Below are 20089 nucleotides of genomic sequence, written 5' to 3' on the forward strand. Positions count from 1 at the left end.
GGAATGTCAAACAAACAAAAAAAAAAATCCAATAAAGTACTGTATTTATTCATCTATAACATGTTTGAACACAGGCTCCCTTTACACAGCCAAGGCAAATAACTCATTTTGACAATAACAAGCACATATTTGTTGCAGCATGTGTTTGTTCCAATTGTTCTCATCTCTGTATGTTTACAGGACACCTTCAACACAAAATTAGATGTACTTCAAAAAATGGAACAAAAAAGAATCATAGCAAAAAGGCAATGCAATGTGAGTATCATACAACACACTTTAAAGAGTGGAATTCGGGACAAGTCCTGGCGTGTTAAGATCTAAAATGTTTCCTTCTCTTTTATGCATTCCAGACATCCCTCCTCATATGTGGGTGTGATTAAATTCACAGAACAGGTCGAGGCTGTTGGGTGAGCAGAAGTCCGAAGCGTTTCTTCAGGGTCACCCGGTGTCGAGAGAACTTGTCATCTGGGGAGAAGCGGGCTGGGTGGGCCGAGCTGGTCGGCCGCCCGTCAGGCCCCACTTTCTGTTAATAGGGAGCAAAACAAGATGGGTTAATTACTATTAAAAACACACACAGAATGAACTTTGGAATTCACTTAACCACAAACATAACATTCAAATACTGGAAGCATTGCTTGCAGCCAAGGTAAATACTACAGAATGCAAAATGGATGGTGGTAATTAATCAAAACAATTTAGTGAAACAAATATTGGAATTTTAACTTTAAAAGGTTACTTATAATGGTGGCTTGTCTTACTGCGTTAACAGACTTACAAAGAGGCCACATTTGACACAGGCCAGACAACATTATGACCCCTTGCTCAAGACTGTATATCATCCAATTCACAGGCGTATGTAACATAGTATGTATGTTTTTGCTTTTAATTTCGTTTAGCATAATGGTCATCATTGTGGTTGTTGTTTGCAGAACTGTAGTGCTGTAACGCATCAGACTAAAATACATTCTTTTGACTCCCATGTGATTGGGGGAACCAAAATAATGTATTGGACACAGCTCTCATTTTGATGTACAACTACCGCTAACGTAAAAGCGCTGAGGTATGCTAGCTCGCTAAGCATATCACGAAAAACAACATAAAGCTACCTTCAAAGTGTAGACTCTGTTCCCCTTCTCGTCGTGGTAATATTGCAAGAACATGGCGACGGTCAGCAAAAGACAAAAAACAACAACAACAACAAAACGCTGTTATTTTAGTCCGTAAAGTGTGAACTGCACCACGTTTTGAGAAAATGGAATAAAAGAGCGGATGTCCGGTTAGAGACTGTAGGCGCTAAGTATTCTGGGAAAGTGAGTTTCTTACACCTGACCCTCACTTGGTTCTATGGGAATGATCACTGAAAGGAAATATTCTTTTTCACTGTTGTAGAATATTGTTTTACACTCTCATATTAAAATACAAAGAGTTTTGTGATGCAAAAAAATGGGAACAAGATACATCATGGGAAAACACTATTACATACTGTATTTTCAAAAAGGGAAGTAAAACAACTGAGATCTGTATAAGGTTGCATAAGGATGCACGCACTATTATAACTAGGAATATGGCTGAATTCAAAATTAACCACCCATCCAGTAAAATCTAAGTGTAATTATATTAGTTAGAGATAATCACAATCTCAAATGATTGAGATATTTTCAAGGATTTTAAAAATGAATACAAAAAAATTATTGCACTGTATGTTCCTTAAATTATTTTTACTGAAATCTATTTTATTTCTGTACTTTGTCCTTTTACAACAGTTACCTTGTGGAAGTGTAACCATGCGTGATTGGTAACACCGCCTCCCAGTGGATATCACGTAAATTACACCTTTTTCTTTTTAAATTGCAAAACAACAATAAAAATCCATTATGACTTTGGAGCCATGCTTTCTTCAAAAGAAACAAATCAAAGAGTGTGAACAAATAAGTTGGAGAAAAAAATCGTTTCTAATGATTATGACAAAGATAGCAATAAGCCCATTATTTATTGCAAAAATGTTTGAGTACAAATATGTAGAGATGGGACAATGAAACCTTGTGAAGCTGATTGATTTGGAAAAAAAGTCGAAGTTTCAAAGCCCCATTAGATAAATGCACACAAGAACACACACTGGAGAGAAGCCTTTTGCGTGTTCAGTTTGTGGTCAAAAGTTTGCTCAGAAGGGAAACTTAGCAATTCACATGAGAACCCACACTGGAGAGAAACCTTTTACCTGCTCAGTTTGTTGTCAAAGATTACCAAGTAAGGCTGAAGGTGAGAGGCACGAGTGTGCTGGTGAGAATAGCAGAGATGAATGATGGTGCAAAGATCATGTTTACCGCTGAATGAACGAATAATCTGTGTACCTGTGTTGTATGTGTCTGACTTAACCCTATTTTGAAATTGATTTTTGTATATAAAATGTTATATCAACCTGACAAGGGGCTGCAGATTTAAACTATCTGACAGCTATAATCTGGCATGTTTACTGGTAATTGTCCATTAATATGCATTGTGCCTTATATTATTTTTAAATTACATTTTCCATGTTTAATATTAAAGGTAATTACAATGACAGTGATTTTAAATCTATAATTTTGTGACCTATTTGTATTGGTAAATACTTTCTTATAATTATTGTGTGTGCCAAAACACTGAAAACATTGTATATAGTTTGTCCTTTTTTGTTACATTTACACTAGTATGACTCACTCTGTAAATATAATAATAAAAAAAAAAAGATGTCATCCATTATTACTGAAATAACTTTCTCTTTTTTGGTAAATCCCTTAATAATTTTAAAGTATGTATGTATATCCATCCGTTATAATCTTAAAAAAATTAAATGTAAAATTAATAAATAACGACATACGAAGTGGAACAGAAGGGAGACAACGGTCCATTACAAACCATTACAGTGCATACCATAATATGTACGGAAGGTCTATGTGATTATGATAATTATGTGGCCGAGTGGTAAATACAAGAGTTTACAATTTTACAACAACACTGTACATGAACTAAACATGCTAAATGCATTTTTTTGGGCACATCCCTAATAAATAACACTGCCAAGACTTGCGTCAAAATGCCTACTTTGCATTGGCATTTTGAGCACAGATAAAGGAGAAATAAATCCAGAATGTGCAAACTTGTAAAGCCTCTCTACACTTACAATTTTAGTTCAACGTTCAGATTTTTTTCACTTGAAATGATGGCTTATTCATTATTATTATTTCATTTGTTACCATGCTGTTTTTTTAATTTTGTTTCTTTTTTTTTTTTTACCACAAAATTACTTTATTCTCTTAAATTGTTTTTCTCTTTAAAATTAATAAAATCGTGACTTTTTTGCTCCCCACATTTTCATTTTTATACTAAATTCATTGTTGAAAATTAAGGTCCCTCCTCCCGGAAAGAAATAAAATATAAAATATGACTTTATTCAAAGCCTTCTGGCAAAATTTTGGGGGGAAATCAGTTTAAATACAATTTTATTGTAATTAACAACACAAAAACAAAGCAATAGAATAGTTTGTGTATCCTGATAATACAATGGTTATTGTGCTGCTTGTTCTCATATGCATGCCACCAGGTGGCAGCATAACACACGGTAATATAGAAGCGCAGAAGCAGACTCAAAGCAGCTATAATATTTTTATTGTTTTTCACAGAGGCCAAAGAATATTTGTCTGGGAGTTTTGCTATATGTTCTGTCCACATGTTTCTTACTTTCTTTAAATGGTTATAGTTCGGATGCTAGCTTTGTTAGCCCATCCAAGGTGTTTTTCATTGTGTGTTAACCTAGCTGACTTTTGTAAGTTGTAACACTGAAGTTATTGTGGTTTGGTTAAATACACGATGGGGTAGTAATTCTTTGTTTAGATTTGCCTTTAAGTTGTGTGGGTGTTTGCAAATACTTAATCAGTTTTGTGTATGTTTGAGAGTATTTCAGTAGCATAATAGTCTTATACAATGAGGTTTGGGCAGTGCCGTCCCCACTGCACTAGAGGGCGCTCTCCGCCACCACCATAACTCCTCTTCCTTTTTCCGGTCTCGTGGTCAACATGGCGGCGTCCATGGCCCGAGTTTGCCGCTATGTTTTACGACACATGTCTTGTGTTCCACAAACTACAACCTTTGCACTAAAATGCAAATTTCACCGTTCTGCTTCTGTGTGTAACGGACTGCTACACAGTCTAAATAAACGCGGAATTGTCAAGGATTCTTTCCCGGATGACGCGGTGTACGACCGACTCCCCCGCCTACTGCAGTCCGCTGCTCAGACCGTGTACTGCGGCTTTGACCCCACGGCCGACAGCCTCCATGTCGGCAACCTGCTCGCCCTCATCGGCCTGCTGCACTTCCGAAGCGCCGGTCACCATGTGGTCGCCGTCCTCGGCGGGGCCACGGCGCAAATCGGCGACCCGAGCGGAAAAACGAGCGAGCGGGAGCGGCTGTCGGCGGACGTGGTGGAGGAGAACACCCGCCGCATCCGCGACAGCGTCCATAGGATTGTCGGCAACCACGAGTTGTACTTCCACGACGCCTCCAAGACGCTGGGGACCGTGACCGTACTTAACAATTTGAGTTGGTACAAAGACTGGAACGTGGTTCGGTTCCTGTCGGAGGCCGGGAGACACTTCCGCATGGGGACCATGCTGAGCCGCCACAGCGTCCAGTCAAGGCTGCGGAGCTCGGAGGGAATGAGCCTGACCGAGTTCTCCTACCAGGCGTTCCAGGCCTACGACTTCTACCACCTGAATCAAATATACGCTTGCAAGATCCAACTGGGGGGCACCGACCAGTTGGGCAACCTCATGACCGGCCACGACTTCATTCACAAGTAATATCTAAAAACTTGAATATTATTTCAAACCAGGGTTATGATAGTTTTGGAAGTTTTCATTTGATTTCGTTTTGGTTTGTAAAAAAAAGTTTTATTTACTTGTCATGGTGGTTCAGTTAGTTTTTATTAGTTTTAGTTATTTCTTAAATGCTTAGTTTTAGTTGGTTTCAGTTTTAGTAAAAAAAAAAAAAGTGTGTTACTCGTGCGCAATATTTAAAAAAAAACACCATGAGAATAACGTCATCTGAAGGTGCTTTTCTATTGGCTGCTGCTAGATGACGTCACTTTTGTGACACACTTTCAAACGTCCTTATTCCGGTTAATATCAAAATAAAATCACACACTTAAAATCATCCCCAAAGGCCCATGCATTAAATTAATTACCAAAGACTAAAACGGAGGACATTTTTGTTATAATTATAGCTAATTTTGTAAACATAAAATGTAGTTTCAGTTACTTTTCGTTTTTTAAAAGCATTTTCGTTATTCGTTATTTTATTTCGTTAACAAAATTAGTTTTTTGAATTTAATTTTTTTCCTTAGTTTTAGTTAACTAAAATAACGGTTATAATAATGTCGGTTTACAACATTACTCTTAAATAAAATGGTACACAGATTATTTGGTGGGATATTTGAATCGTTTATCCATTTTCAGCAGTATGGTAAGATTTTGTCTAATTAATGTGATAACTTCGTGGTTTGTCATGTACAATTAATGCTTTTAAAAACACATTTTACCGATTGCCGTCGACTGAAAATGACATTACGTGTGCTCGTGAAACAGGTAATGACGAATCATGGCTCCGTTTGCTAATGTCACATGATAAAGCCCTGTGCCATGACTGGTCATTACTTATTTCCTGAGTAACTGTGATGTCGTTTTCAGTCAACAGCAAGTAAAAAAAAAAAAAAAAGTGATGTTAAATGTATTGATTGTACATGAAAAATAAGTTGTCAAATTAACTCATTCACTCCCATTGACGGCTCTATACGTCAAAAATTCATTTGAACTATTTCTATTAGTTTAACATTTTTTCCACTTTTGAGTATGAAAACCTAGGAAAAAATATTGTACATTTCGAACAGATATAAAATTTGTGATTAACTAGTGAAGTCATGTGATTAATTACCCAAAAAATGTAATCGGCTGACTCCCCTAATTTTTAATAATCCTTTCTTCTTCTCTTTAAAAAAAAGTAATTTAAATTATTAATGTTTTTTAATAATCTCTTCTTTTAAAAAAATAAAAAGAAAAGAAAAAAAAGTTTATTGAAAATTAGGGGCATCAGGCGATTAGATTTTTCTAATCATAATTAATCGCATGACTTCACTAGTTAACTCACGATTAATCATAAATTCCATATCTGTTCTAAATGTACAATAATTTCCCCCTAGGTTTTCATACTCTTGTAAACAAAAGTGGGGGAAAAAATGTTACACCAATAGAAATAGTTCAAATGAATTTTTGACGTATATAGCCGTCAATGGCAGTGAATGAGTTAATTAACAAAATACACAAAATATTAAGTTTTTACTGCTGAAAATGGATAAATGAGTCAAGTATCCCTTTAACTCTTTCATTGCCAGACGTTTTCAGAAACGGGACGTCGCCAGTGCCAGCCGATTTAAGCATTTTGACTAATCTTTCAAGGTCCACTATGGACTATGGAAACACACATAGTACCAAATGAAAGATTGAACTCTCATCTTTTATCAGAAAAAGAAAGTGTGTTTCTACCTTATTCCGTTCTTCAGTAATCAACAATAGAAAATGGTTAGTTTCACCAAAATGCTCTGTTTTGAAATAAAAAGCGGAGAAAAAGAGCTTTTTGTGAAACAATGTTATTTCATGCACTCTAGTGAATTGTACACTTCTTTTTGTCCATGAATGATGCCACAAACACCTAAATAGTGCTTTACTTCTGTAAAACGCTATCACCAACTATGAAAAAGTGTTTTTTGGTTGCAAAATACGTTTATTTCCATTCAACAGTGTATTAATTTGACAAAACAATTTCGCAAACTATTTACAAATGTGTGCAACTGTGGTACTATTTACAATTATGTGGATGTTTCAAATACAGTTTTTCTTTTTGTAACGCTCCCATGCGTGCAAGGAGACGCAGCAGGATTTGCACAACAGATTAGTTTCACCTGCGATGGCTCCTTTCGCGTGCAGACGTTACACTTTCTTGACGGCCTTTTTTTCCGGGGAATAGCAAGTAGCAGACTGTACCCACTACTCCGATGAATATGCATTGGACTCGGGGCACTCTTCGTCGTCCGATTGAACGTCCGCCCGAGCGTGCTCGGTTGTGCTCCGCGTTTTCCGGTGTTAGCATCGCTAGCCGGTGAACCTTTATGACGTCGTCATAGCCGCCGAGTCAGCGCTTCCAACTTCGGTGTCAACCTCAGAGTCACCATCATCATCATCATCGATGATGATCATCGTCGTCATCAATGTGCTCTTTAGCGTTGGTCGATGCTTTTCGTCTTTGAAAAAAACTGCTCCAGCGTGAGCTGCTTGCAACCGCTCGCCATGTTCTCTTCCCTTCCCCAGCCATTGTCCCCTCTAGCTCCGCCTCACGTCTTCTACTGACCCTACCCAATCTTGTCAAGAGTCATTGCTGCCATCTAGGGGCCAAAAATAGTCATTAGGCTAACTAGGTCTGCTTGAAACTTTCACCACAGCTGGCCAAGGCTTTCCTCCACCCGTTTAAAAAAAAAAAAAAATTGGATGACGTCTTTTAACGTCATTGGCGGCCCTCCGTAGGTTTTTACTTGACGTCTTTTAACGTCCATGGCAGTGAAAGAGTTAAGTTAAAATTAGGTATGTTCAATACTACTTTTTTTTTTTTTTCAAACCAACCAATGTCAATGACTCTTCCGTAGCATCGATGCCTCTAGTACTTTTGATACATAAAATTAAAGAGGAAAAAAATCAATGGCAGATCATTTTAAAGATCAATACAGCATTTCCCTTTTTAAAAAATGAATGCCAATTTTCTATTATTTTTTCTATTTGTTCATAAAATTCATATTTTGTATAGAATACACAATCAAATAAAATTTAAATAAATAAATAAAATAAAACTTACATCCCAAATCAAAATACGTGGCTGTACAAAAAGAGCCACACGCATGTTGCGAGTACCGATAGCTTGAAATAAGGCCAAGCATCAGCTCGATACCACACCTGGTATCTGTCCTCGCCAATCCCCACTTAAAACGGTCTCTCTCAACAGTAGTCTGATTTTCTGCTGTCCTTCATGAAAGAAGTAGTGATTTTGGAGATGCGAGGATTCTTTCTGACATATGACGACGGAAATATGACGACCTCTCGCTCGCTTCCCCTCCAGAGTGAACGGCGAGGAGGTGTACGGCCTCACCCTCCCGCTGGTCACCAGCTCGACGGGGGACAAGCTGGGCAAGACGGCGGGGAACGCCGTGTGGCTCAACCGTGACAGGACGTCTCCCTTCGAGCTTTACCAGTTTTTCCTCCGACAGCCTGACGCCAGCGTGGAAAGGTGCGTTGAGGTTCTGCAAAATCCCAAGATTCCCAAATAGCGTGTTTATGTAATGTATAGGACTCGTCTGTGTTGTCTAAAGACACCTGAAGCTATTTACCTTCCTGACACTGGCCGAAGTGGAGAGCCTGATGGAGCAGCAGAGAGCGGATCCTGGTAAACGGCTGGCACATAAACGACTGGCGGCGGAGGTGACAAAGCTGGTACATGGGAAGGAGGGCCTCGAAAGTGCCAAGAGGTCAGAATCCCATCCATTTCGATATCTGTTTGTTCATATGTGAGATTTGTTTATTCTTAAGTATTTGTATGACTTTGGATAGCAAATTATTAGAATGCATCAGATACCAGATGACCACATATCCTCCCTATCCATCCAAATCATTCACTGCCATTGACGGCTACAGACGTCAAAAATTCATTTGAACTATTTCTATTAGTTTCACATTTTTTCCCCATATTTTTTTAGCAAGAGTATGAAAACCTAGATTTGTTTTATTGTACATTTCGAACAGATATAAAATTTGCGATTAATCGTGAGTTAACTAGTGAAGTCATGCGATTAATTATGATTTAAAAAAAACTAATATTTAATAATCTTTTTTTTTTTTTTAAGAAAAGATTATTACAAACAAAAAATAAAAATAAGAACGGAAGATTATTAAAAATTAGGAGCGTCGGGCGATTAACATTTTTCGTAATGACTTCACTAGTTAACTCACGATTAATCACAATTTTTTTATTTGTTCTAAATGTACAATACTTTTTTTCTAGGTTTTCATACTCTTGTTAATAAAAGTGTGGGGAAAAATGTTAAACTAATAGAAATAGTTCAAATGGATTTTTGACGTCTACAGCCGTCAATGGCAGTGAATGAGTTAATTTCGACTTAACAGATGCTTGTTGCCGACTGTAAAAATGTGAATGTTGCTTTTGTGCAGATGCACCAACACGCTGTACCACAGCAGCATGCAGGCGCTGGAGGAGATGAGCGACTTGGAGCTGCAGGAGCTTTTCCGAGAGGCTCCCTTCCATGAGCTGCTGCTGGAGCCGGGGACCACCGTCGTGGACGCCTGCCGCAGGGTCAATGCCATCCCCGAGGGCCCCAAAGGGTACGTACATCTGATTAACCATGAAGCAGCTCAAATTGACCCATGATGATTTCTGCTTCAGTTGAGACAAAAATACAACAAGAGTGTCGAAGAAACCCTTAAACGTAACCCCATAAAATGTGTGACTTGAGCACCCAGACGGATAATATAAGCCATAACTCACATTGGAGAGCACGCTAATTATATATATTTAAAATATTGTCTGCGCCTGAGCGCGGCGTCAGGCAGGTCTTCACCACGCTCAGTTCACAAAAGCACTAATTTGAAACCTTGGAAGTCAGCCATCTCTTTAGTGTCGCGTCACAGCGCCAGCGGATTTGAGGCAACAGTGGCGTTTTAATATTTTGTTTTTGACGGGTTCTTGCGTGCGCAGGTATCGGATGGTTTCCGAGGGAGCGGTGTGGCTCAACCACAAGCGGACAGACAACCCGGAGCAGGTGCTGATCCCCAAGATCCACATCCTGGCAAACGGACTCACGCTGCTCCGAGTTGGCAAGAGAAACTACTATATTATCAAATGGCTCAGTCTTTGAAAGGTGTGTGGACTAGGGATGTAACGATATTAAAAAAAAACAATATTGTGCTTTTGCACCTAAGAAAAGGTGTGGTCATGTCACATGACATGGTGGCATGCTTCTATTTGACTAAGCAGTGCAAAATATGATGGTCTATGTAATTCACAATGCTGTATTCGGCTAAAGCGGGCGAAAAGAAATGTTTTTTGTTTTTGTTTTTTAATGGAGATGTTGCAAAATATTGCTTGTATGGCAGATTTATGGGAGTGACTGGCCAAAACATTCCTAATTCGGATCAAACTGCACTAATAAACTAACCACCAGAGGGTGCTAGAACTGCATGAATGGAATACAACCTAGCTTTTTTAGCAGTTGTGCTGCTTTTAATATGGACATGAAGCCGATATTGTGGCAGTTTTAATATTGCGATATTGCCGTTATCGTTACATCCCTACTAGTGTGGATGTGAAATTTTTGTTTGCATATAAATATTGTACAGAAATCATGTATATCTTTAAATATGGTAATTAAAATGGTTTTATTACCTCTCGCCTGCTCATTTTTAAACTGCCTCTAGAAGTGTTTGAGAGATGAACAGCAGAGGGCGACATTGTCTTTAACATCAAATGAAGAAAATTGCTTTTTTGCTGTAAACTTTTGTTTTTGTTTTGTTTTTTTGATGCCTTGAAATATATGTGACCAATTAAATTGCATGTTTGGCAGTATTACAAAAACACAAATAGTATCATTTTGAGCCTGAAAGAAAGTATTTTATTTGTTGTTCTGCTTATTTATTTTTGGGGGTTGTTAAAAAAAATGGCTAATAATTCCTAGTTTAAGAAAATACCAACATCTCTACAATATCATAGACGAGTGAGTGTAAAAGTGTGTAACGTGCATGTTACAGTGACTTTGTTATTTACATTTATGTGCAGTTCAATTGTCTTTAATTTTAAAGTACAATACATTTGCATAAAATCTTTTACAGTAGTTTCCAACATTGATGTAGGTACATTTTTCAAGTAACTTTTATGTGCAATATTTCAATTGAATCCTTATTTGGGTGCGTTTACTTTCCTATATGCATAGTGTTGTTAATCAAAGTGTGCACAATGTCACAGTGGCTTACTATAATTTTTTTCAAAGGTACGTTTAGGGGGGTGAGGGCGGGGGGGTAAACTATGCTTAAGACACGTTAGACACGATGGTTGTACAGTACATGTAAATAATATGTGAAGGTATGTGGCCATATCCTGGAAATTGGGCTTATACATTTGACTTGTCATTTTTTAAGGTGGATTAAAAATAAGTCACGCATTGCAAGATATTTTTTCAATTATCGCGTGTACAAAAAAAAAGTTTTACGACTGCGGTCTGCCACTATAGCCTGTCCACGCCAATCGTGGTGGTAAATCCTAAGTTCTTTGTTACGTCACATGTAAACGATTTTTTTCCCCCCTTCAAATGTAACATTCAGCAAAACAAACAAGTAGGCTGTTCGGTCCCTCCCTCCCATCTTGCCTCGGCCACCTTAAGAGAAGTGGGCGGTCTTAAAACGCTGTAGACCAATGAGTGTTTGCCTTTATATTTAAACAGCGCCTGCGTGTCAATCATTAATGTTGTCCCCGCCCCTCCCTCGCTACTCTGCAGTCAAGCTCTCAAACTCCAAGTGCGTCTACTCAATCGCCATATTGGGTCGGGGAAGGTCCTGCGTGCAGTTTCTTCCTTTGGCTTGTTTTTTTTTTTCTTCCAGCGGATTTAAAGTGCCAAGAAGCGGCTGCGAGTTGACGGAGGCGACGCCAAGCTATCGCGGTTAACGTTTGAATGGCGTGAGCGGCGTTTCCCCCTCTTCACCCTACGTCGCCTTTTAATCATTTTTTGGATCTTACCCAGCGCAGAGTTGTTGTTTTTTTCACCCCGAAGAAAGTGGACGCTCCCGGCTGTTTTCGTGTGTCTTTCTCGGTGGTGGAGGGGGGTGGGGGATTAAAACGTAAAAAAAAAAAAAGAAAAAATGTCCGATGTTCGACTTTCCAACGGCAGCCCGACGTTGGAGCGGAGCGAGCCGCGCTTGTCGGAGCACCCGAAGCCGTCAGCCTGCCGGATCCTTTTCGGCTCGGTAGACCACGACGAGCTCCGGCGGGATTTAAAGGGACACCTGCGGGAGTTGGAGGAGGCCGCCTCCGCCAAGTGGAGCTTCGACTTCGCCTCGCACAGCCCGCTGGAAAACGACACCGGGCTCCGCTGGGAGCTGGTGGACTGTTGCGACGTGCCGGACTTCTATACGCGGCTGGAGCGAAGAGGCTTGGGGAATAACCGTGTGGATGTAAACGGTAACCACCGCTGTGTTGTCGGGGAGCCCGCGGAAGAGCGAGCCGGCGGGCCGACGTCGTGCCCGGAGCAGTGCACCGTGTTGAGGAAGAGACCTGCCTGTCACGGTACTTAACCAGCTACCGGACTACACATTTTGTGTCTTCCCATTTTTTATTTTTTTATTTTTGACATTTTTTTTTAAAAATGCTTTTCCCAGAGCCCTCAACCCAAAATAAGAGGTCGCACAGCAGCCCGGCCGAGTATCCGAACCGGAGCCGCTCCGTCGAACACACGCCCAGAAAGAGCAGCGGAAGCCCGGGGAGGCAAACGTGAGACGAACGGTGAGGGTTTGTTTTGGTTCAAATGCACCCCACGGCGAGTATTGTGATAAAATGGCGTGTCGTTTCCCCCGTTGTTAATACAGTAAATGTTTAGTTTATTGTGAACGTACAAACAAAAGTTCTTACTAAGATACCCTTTATTGACTTCTACAGGTGAAAATTCTGGTATTACGGCGTTACAAAAAATATTTTAAAAATATAAAAAAAAAAAAAAGAATTCTGTGTACATAATATTTGAATGTTCAAATGTTACTATTATGCAAGTGTAGTGGTCGTAGAAGTGCTGTTTTGGCAAGGCGACGTACACGCGGACGCACTTGCGTGTTTGCGCGTGCGATGGGCGCGCGCACGTTTTTTTCCCCTTCTGCACCTGGTTGGTAAAGTTGTAAACAACTCGCGTGCGCGACGAAGAGCGTAGTAGTAGTAGTAGTAGTAACACGTCAGCAGCCACTGCCCTCGTGCGCGTGCACGCGTGGGGGAGGGGGGCTGTTCTCTGCGCGCACATCTGTCTACGCCCCTGTCAGTGCTACACGACAAACTAGCACGTTTTTGTTTATTTTTTGTACTTTTGTAGAGTTAATTGTTGTTAGTTTAAAAAAAAAATAAATAAATATATATATAAATATAAATATATATATACATTTCTGATTATATATGATCTTTGCACGCTCTGCAAAGTCAAGATATTCGGAACCCTGCAGCCGTCCGAGTTTGCATGTTATGTAACTGTAGAGAGCTTTAACACATTTTTAAAATCATGATTCAGAGTGCATTTTTGCATGTGTATTATTTGCTCTTATTGTTATTTATACTGCATTTAATAGTGCAATTTTCAAGGTACAAGTTTCTTGCAGGGTACATTGTGTCGAAACCTGTGCTCTATAATAATAATAATAATAATTCAAAACTATAAGCCTAAACTCACCTCACTTAAGACAGTTGTTCTTATTTAATTTACTAAAAAAAATCTCCTGCAGGTCATTAGATGTGCATTTATTACTTTTAGAATTTTTGTTGAGATATTTTTTTGTAGTTTTAGTGTGCCTCTAGGGGAACTTTTAAACTTACATTTGACTTATAACACCTTTGTAATACTTGCAATATTCATCGCTGTTATGATAATACTGCTGCTTTTGGTCTGTTGTTGAAAACATGTATGCACGTTTAAGGAGTAATAAATAAATTACTCCTTAAATGTGCATACAAATGCAACAAAGGTGTTAAATAATAAAATATTACCTGTTGTATACATCAGGTTGCATGCTGTTCCCTTGTGATTTATATATAAGCAGCTCGGTCTAGAATTAACTTGTGTACACGCAACATGTCCCGAGTCTCATCTGAATAACCGCTTGTCCCCCCCCCCCCCTCACAGAGCCGAAGATGTATTTCCTCGGCGTACGTTGGGGTGGAAAGCCTCAAATGTTTGTCGACTTCTTTTTTTTGTTTTTTCCTCGTTTTGGAAGAAGAGGAAGTACACGCGTCATGAGAAACATATCAGCTCTCCTCGAGGATGCTGTCGAAGCACTGATTAAGACAAACACTAAAAAAAAAAAAAAAAAAAAGTTGTGGCACTCAAACGAAAAATGTTATTTTGTGTAAAGTTACTGCCTCTGTAAAGCAGTCGATGTAGCAGTGTGCAATTAGGTTTGATTTCTGTTCATTTTGCTCCTTTTTGTACTACCTGTGTGTATATAAATTATAATTTCATATGTAGCACATACATTGTGATTTGAAAAGAAATCCTTTATACGTATATATATTATATTATATATAAAAAAAGAAAAGGTGTGAATTTTGATTTGACTTGAAGAATTGCAGTGTAGTTTGATTTCCAAAATGCTGTTTTATTTACTGAAAGACACAATTTAAAAATAAATTGTAAACATTTATAGCTCAGTTTCTCGACAGTGTATCTTCACGCTTCCAAACTTGTCAGTGAAGAACGGTACAAATGTAGCGACTATTTTATGTTCCATTCGCAGGATTGCAAAGTTCTTATGTTCTTATTTAAATGTCCCTAATACTTGTGATGGAGGATTATTATTATTATTTTTTTTTTTTTTTTAAGTTTCTCAGAATCAGATTTCCTCTTGTGTCCCTAGCACACCTCAGTCTTTATTCGAACGGTGTGATGGAGTTGTGAGGTGCTTTTAGAAGAAGGAAAAAAAATGGTGCGAAAGGTCGTAGGTCATGTGGTAAAGTCCTCCTCTTCGTCAAGTCACCTGCCTTAATCCCGGTTGTTTGAATGTTCTTACAAGACCAAACTGATGGCCGCCAAGTGCTTCTTTTGACTTCACATAGTTTGACTTTGTGATAACCTTGAACTAAATCCACATTTCTATATTTGTTTGTTTAGCCTGCTGAGGATGGCATCTAAAAGTTTTTATTTAATTTAATTTTTTTGGCTTGATGTTCCGAACCCAGTGTTAAACTGGACCAAACGGAGGAACACCAGCTCGTCTCAGAAATGCAGTCACTATTGCCTGTGTATTTTTTTTGTGTGTAAATATTTAATTTGTACATTATTTTGTAAAAAAAAAAAAAACGACATAAAAACACTGAGAAATTATACTAACTTATTTATGTCAAGCTTTTTTTTTTTTTTTTTTTAAACAAATGTAGAATATAATTTTTTTTTGATTCACGGTTATCCAAAGTGGCATTTACTTTATTACAATTGTATTATCTTTAAAAGCATATTTGTGGTAGTTTTTTTTTCCTTATCAACAAGGTTGCAAACTGAGCCTAATAAAATATTTGATGTGCATTGTTTTTTGTAATGTGTGTTTATAAAATGTGTTGCAATCAATTAAAAAAAAAAAGAAGTTAAAATTGAATCTACACTTGTGGCTTCTTTTTTTTTTATGTGATTTTTATTTATTTTTTTATGATGGTGATGAATTTACTTTGATTAAGGAAACAACCGGAAGTGTTGTACTTGTATGTGATTTTCCTCCCAGTGTAAACCTATGAGCAGGCAGATGATTGACGGGTGCTTCGTCCAATCAAAAGGCCGACAGCGATCAGGCCACCTCTTCAGCCATTCTGTCAATTATCACAGCAACGGGAAAATATAAGCCCAAGACAGTAGAGGTGAAATACCACAAGCATAAATATATACAGTATATTTAAAAAAATATTTTCATATATTAACCATATCCCATGAATGTCTGCTTCGTATCAGTTCAAATGATGTTTGTTAACACATGTTGACCTAAGATGACCTTTCCATGTGAGCGCCAATGTACAGGCAAGTTTACATGAGTACATCTGCAGGCAAACGTTCCCTTTATTACAGTATTTTTTCATTTTTATGAGTGAATGGACAATATTTGAATACTGTGGGTAAGCGTAAACAAAGGTTGCATACATGTGTGGATGAACAGCCAAATATTCCTATTAGGTGTACAGTATGTGATGTCTCTATTAATTTGATGCAATGAAGTTGGGACGTTGTGTAAAAAGTCGTGCTGTCAAAGCTAAAGCGTTAACTCATTGATTAATCACAAAAAAAATCGCATTAATCATGTATTATGTATAAGTTTTTTTTAACCGTTTAGGCCGTTCGTCCACAAGATGGCGCAGTTTCGGAGCTTGAAATTGATCACTTTTGAAACTCCAGAGTGGAAAGATTTCAAAACGCTTCAACAAACGGTGTTGTACTTGAATCACCCGCCATTGTCACTTCTCCTGTGTTCGTCTTTTCCCATTTTGTTCTGATACATGCAAACCCATGTTTGTTCTGTAGATTGCAATAACGTTTTTTTGTTTTTTTAAAGTGTTCATCTTCTTTGCTGATTCTTCTTCTATGCTTTCTGTTAACTCCCTGTGGCTGCGCTACAGCGCCACTCCAGACTTGGCATATACATTACAGCCGTTAAACGTCCTCAGCGTTTTCTTTTGGACACACGCAAGTCTTGAAATGCTTTGCTTCCGTGTGGGCGGGGCCTCAGTTGGGTTGACATTTAAGAACGTTTCTCGGCATATAATTGCTTTTCAGGATTTCAAACATCTATTCTCCATAACATCGTTAACTCATTCACTGCCATACATTCATTAAAAAAAAGATTATTAAAAATTAGGGGCAAGAGGTGATTAAATGTTTTTAATTGTAATTAATCACATGACTTCACTAGTTAACTCACGATTAATCACAAATTCTATATGTTCTAAATGTACAATAAAAAACATCTAGGTTTTCATACTCTTGTTAACAAAAGTGGAAAAAAATGTTAAACTAGTAGAAATAGTTCAAATAAATTTTTGATGTTTATAGCCGTCAACGGCAGTGAATGAATTAAAAAAGAAAAAAGAAAATATTATTAAAAATTCGGGGCGTCAGGCGATTAAAGTTTTTAATCGTAATTAATCGCATGATTTCACTAGTTAACTCGCGGTTAATCACAAATTTTATGTACAAAACTAAATGTACAATAAAAAAAATCTATATTTTCAACAAAGTGGATTTTTTTTTTAAACTAATAGAAATAGTTCAAATGAATTTTTGACATTTATAGCCGTCAATGGCAGTTAAAGAGTTTTAAAGTGGACGTCAACCTTAAACATTTCTTGACAATAATATGTGACCTCACTAGTCTAACCATGACATTCTGATTAATATTACATTTGTAGAATATGAGTTACGAAGCAAAATCCAGCCGTTTTTATCCATCTCAGGTGGCGGCCATTTTGCCACCTGCTGTCGACTGAAGATGACATCAATGTTGCTCAGGGCTCAGTCTGGGATGTCATTTTCACTCAACAGTAAGTGCTAAAATGGCCGCCTTCTGATATTGATATGAACTGCTTGATTTTGCTGCTGAACTCATATTCCACTAATGCAATATTAAAAAGAATACCGTATTTAGACTAGTGGGACTGCACAGAAAATATTATTGTCAAGATTTTTAGGGGGTTTTGACTTCCCCTTTAAAAGCTTCGGAGTATCTGGAGAAATCTCTACACAAAAGCGGCATGGCCGGAAAGTCAAATAGTGAGAGTGCTAGAGTGGCCTGCCAGCAGTCCAGACTTGTCCCCATTGAAAACGTATGAAGTGCAAGACATGACGTTTATGTGTGTGTGTGTGAGGTGGGCCCACGGGTCAGGGTCCAGTCCTGAAGTGTGCAGGTGGGTAACCTCAGCTCAAGCCGTCTACCCCCACCCTGAGCCGGGCCCATTGTCCCAGTGTGTGGGCCTTTGTATGGAGGGCCATTATGAGGGGCCAGGGGCCGACCACTGTTGTGTCTGGGCCTTCTCTGTGCAGACAAAGGTGGGGGAGGGGGGGGGGGTGGTGTCTACAAACCTACACCCCCTGCCCGCGCCAACCTTTGACTGACTGCTTGACTAGTTGGCGTGCTGGACTGCAAGTGTGTGTGTTCGTGTGTGTGTGTCGGCCAACCTGTGATGTCATGTCTGATATTGTGTGACTCAAGCAAAAAACACTTTAGAAAATTGCGCTATTGTACAAAAATTCCACTTATTTCTTATGTAGCTCCACATATGACAAGAAAAAAAAAAAGTGGTCACAATATATTTAGATATACCGTACCGTAAATGCTCATTTGTGGCCACAAAATAAAGCAATTGATAACGCAGGCATGAAACACTACATTTGTGGCCACAGAAGTAGGTAAAAATGTATGCAAAAAAAAAAAAAGTTCATTAATTAGATATAAGGTCCGCACAAAATAGTAATTTGTAACCACAAAATATAAAATATTATTTAATGGCCACATTGAGATATATACACATATAAGATGCCCACAAATAATTTCTGTTAACATGCGCAAAAAATATTATGTGGCCATAAAGTTGCTAAAACCAAGTAAAACTACTGGCAGCCGTTGAACACAACTGCCAGACACGTGCTCGTCATTAACCAGTAAGCTTTTAATCCATTTTTGAAAGTAATGTGTTTACCTTGTGAAGTGAACACATGTAGCATGATAAGAGTTGTGTCAAACAACCTGTAATTATATGTTCTTAGGTAAAACGGGCCTTTTTTTCCCAGTGTGTGCCCCCCCCTAAAAAAGAAAAAAAATGCAGACAACCGGAGGCGCAAAAATTGGAAAAATGTTAGACATGCTAAAAATTGCATGAAAGCGTTTTGAACCGCTGCTCTTGTTTAAGGCCCCATTTTTGCAAGTCATTTTTGAGATGGTAAAAATAGTTAAGTATTAATAAGGGTTAGAATGATTAGCTAGCAAGTTGTGCTAAATAGCAAGCTAGATAGATCCAACAAAATGTTTTTCACTCACCCAACTTTTAACTGTCAAATAAATATCATTGATGGAATGATTCTACCTTTAAAAATGTTCTATGAGATAAAGTGGACGCAACAACTTTTACCAACTGACTTATCACCAACAAGCTAGCTTAGAGCACCAACTAGCAGGTTAAGATACAGTAGCTAGATTGATTCCAAAAAGTGTTTTCCACTCACACAGCTTCAGCTGTTTAACAATATTATCGTCGATGCCATGGAATGATTAATTTCTAAAAATGTTGTATGCAATAAAGTGGACACAACTACGTTTACCAACTGACTAATCACCAACAACCTAGAGTAACGAGCAAGTTGAACAACTAGCTATAGATAGATTAGTGCTCCATACTGGTGAGTGCATTTTGATTTCCCCCTGAATTTTCTCCGCCATGGGTCCAAAGAAAGACAGTGCCAGCGGCAGCAAAGAAAAACATACAGTGCTACGAAACACAGTGGAATTAGGAAGGAGATTATCGCGCCGTTGTAACTACTTCTGTAAATAATGGCACGAGGACCCCCCCTTAGCTGTCCAACATCGTGCCTGACGTTAAACAACGCACGCAAGGACCGCTTAGTAGTAATACACAAACTCGGCACTGAACTAAAGCTAGCATTAACATAGCATTTATCATACACACCACATCAAAAAAAGGTAAGGTATTTTTTTTGTTTAAATACTGTACTGTATTGTAAATGTAAAAAAACATAAATAGAAATTAAAATAGGAATTTTTCGTTTTTTGGAGCTTGGAAACGGATTAATTGCATTTACATTATTTCCTATAGGAAAAAATGTTTCTGAGGTTGAACAATTCGGACTTTGAACACTTTGGAGGAACGAATTATGTTCAAACTCTGAGGTATCACTGTACTTATCGCTAATATTGCAACAGTTATGCCATAAAGTGGGAAACATCTACTTTTGCCGTGCCGTCAAAAATGTTCGTTTTGATTTTTTTTCTTTAAAAATTCTTTAAAACAATTTTAGCTATACTTTTATTGTTTTCATGCGGAATGCCTCTTTTTCACAGCAATGATAATAATATAATATACATTTTTGATTATGTTAATAAGGGTTCAATTCCACATTTTATGTTAGTGTGTATAAACTCTATTTTTGTGTGTGTATGTGGATGTACACTTTATTCTCAAAATTGAGTTAATAATACAATTTTCCAGGAAACAT

General features: G+C 38.2%; 3 protein-coding genes across 3 annotated transcripts; 2 read left to right on the forward strand and 1 right to left on the reverse strand.

Moving 5' to 3' along the window:
- Positions 1 to 27: 27 nt before the first annotated feature.
- Positions 28 to 1296, reverse strand: nop10 (NOP10 ribonucleoprotein homolog (yeast)). Its single transcript, XM_077567073.1, has 2 exons — positions 1107 to 1296; positions 28 to 523 (listed from the first exon to the last, which is right to left on the reverse strand). Exons 1-2 carry the CDS (start codon positions 1158 to 1160, stop codon positions 383 to 385), a joined length of 195 nt encoding a protein of 64 aa, XP_077423199.1. The 5' UTR covers positions 1161 to 1296; the 3' UTR covers positions 28 to 382.
- Positions 1297 to 3979: 2683 nt separating this feature from the next.
- Positions 3980 to 10534, forward strand: yars2 (tyrosyl-tRNA synthetase 2, mitochondrial). The gene is made up of 5 exons (XM_077569494.1): positions 3980 to 4831; positions 8194 to 8361; positions 8444 to 8599; positions 9300 to 9470; positions 9844 to 10534. The coding sequence occupies exons 1-5, from the start codon at positions 4053 to 4055 to the stop codon at positions 10001 to 10003; spliced, it is 1434 nt and encodes a 477-aa protein (XP_077425620.1). The 5' UTR covers positions 3980 to 4052; the 3' UTR covers positions 10004 to 10534.
- A 1083-nt stretch (positions 10535 to 11617) lies between these two features.
- Positions 11618 to 15476, forward strand: cdkn1bb (cyclin dependent kinase inhibitor 1Bb). The gene is made up of 3 exons (XM_077569199.1): positions 11618 to 12420; positions 12513 to 12636; positions 14012 to 15476. The coding sequence occupies exons 1-2, from the start codon at positions 11997 to 11999 to the stop codon at positions 12626 to 12628; spliced, it is 540 nt and encodes a 179-aa protein (XP_077425325.1). The 5' UTR covers positions 11618 to 11996; the 3' UTR covers positions 12629 to 12636; positions 14012 to 15476.
- The last annotated feature ends 4613 nt before the right edge of the window (positions 15477 to 20089 follow it).

This window comes from Vanacampus margaritifer, chromosome 6 (genome assembly GCF_051991255.1).
Source record: "Vanacampus margaritifer isolate UIUO_Vmar chromosome 6, RoL_Vmar_1.0, whole genome shotgun sequence".
Classification (NCBI taxonomy): domain Eukaryota; kingdom Metazoa; phylum Chordata; class Actinopteri; order Syngnathiformes; family Syngnathidae; genus Vanacampus; species Vanacampus margaritifer.

Coding starts and splice junctions, on each gene's coding strand:
- nop10 (XM_077567073.1), bottom strand. CDS start 1,160: ATGTTCTTGCAATATTACCACGACGAGAAGGGGAACAGAGTCTACACT. Junction 524..1,106: donor ACAGAGTCTACACTTTGAAG/GTAGCTTTATGT, acceptor CCCTATTAACAG/AAAGTGGGGCCTGACGGGCG.
- yars2 (XM_077569494.1), top strand. CDS start 4,053: ATGGCGGCGTCCATGGCCCGAGTTTGCCGCTATGTTTTACGACACATG. Junction 4,832..8,193: donor GGCCACGACTTCATTCACAA/GTAATATCTAAA, acceptor CTTCCCCTCCAG/AGTGAACGGCGAGGAGGTGT. Junction 8,362..8,443: donor CCTGACGCCAGCGTGGAAAG/GTGCGTTGAGGT, acceptor TGTTGTCTAAAG/ACACCTGAAGCTATTTACCT.
- cdkn1bb (XM_077569199.1), top strand. CDS start 11,997: ATGTCCGATGTTCGACTTTCCAACGGCAGCCCGACGTTGGAGCGGAGC. Junction 12,421..12,512: donor GAAGAGACCTGCCTGTCACG/GTACTTAACCAG, acceptor TGCTTTTCCCAG/AGCCCTCAACCCAAAATAAG.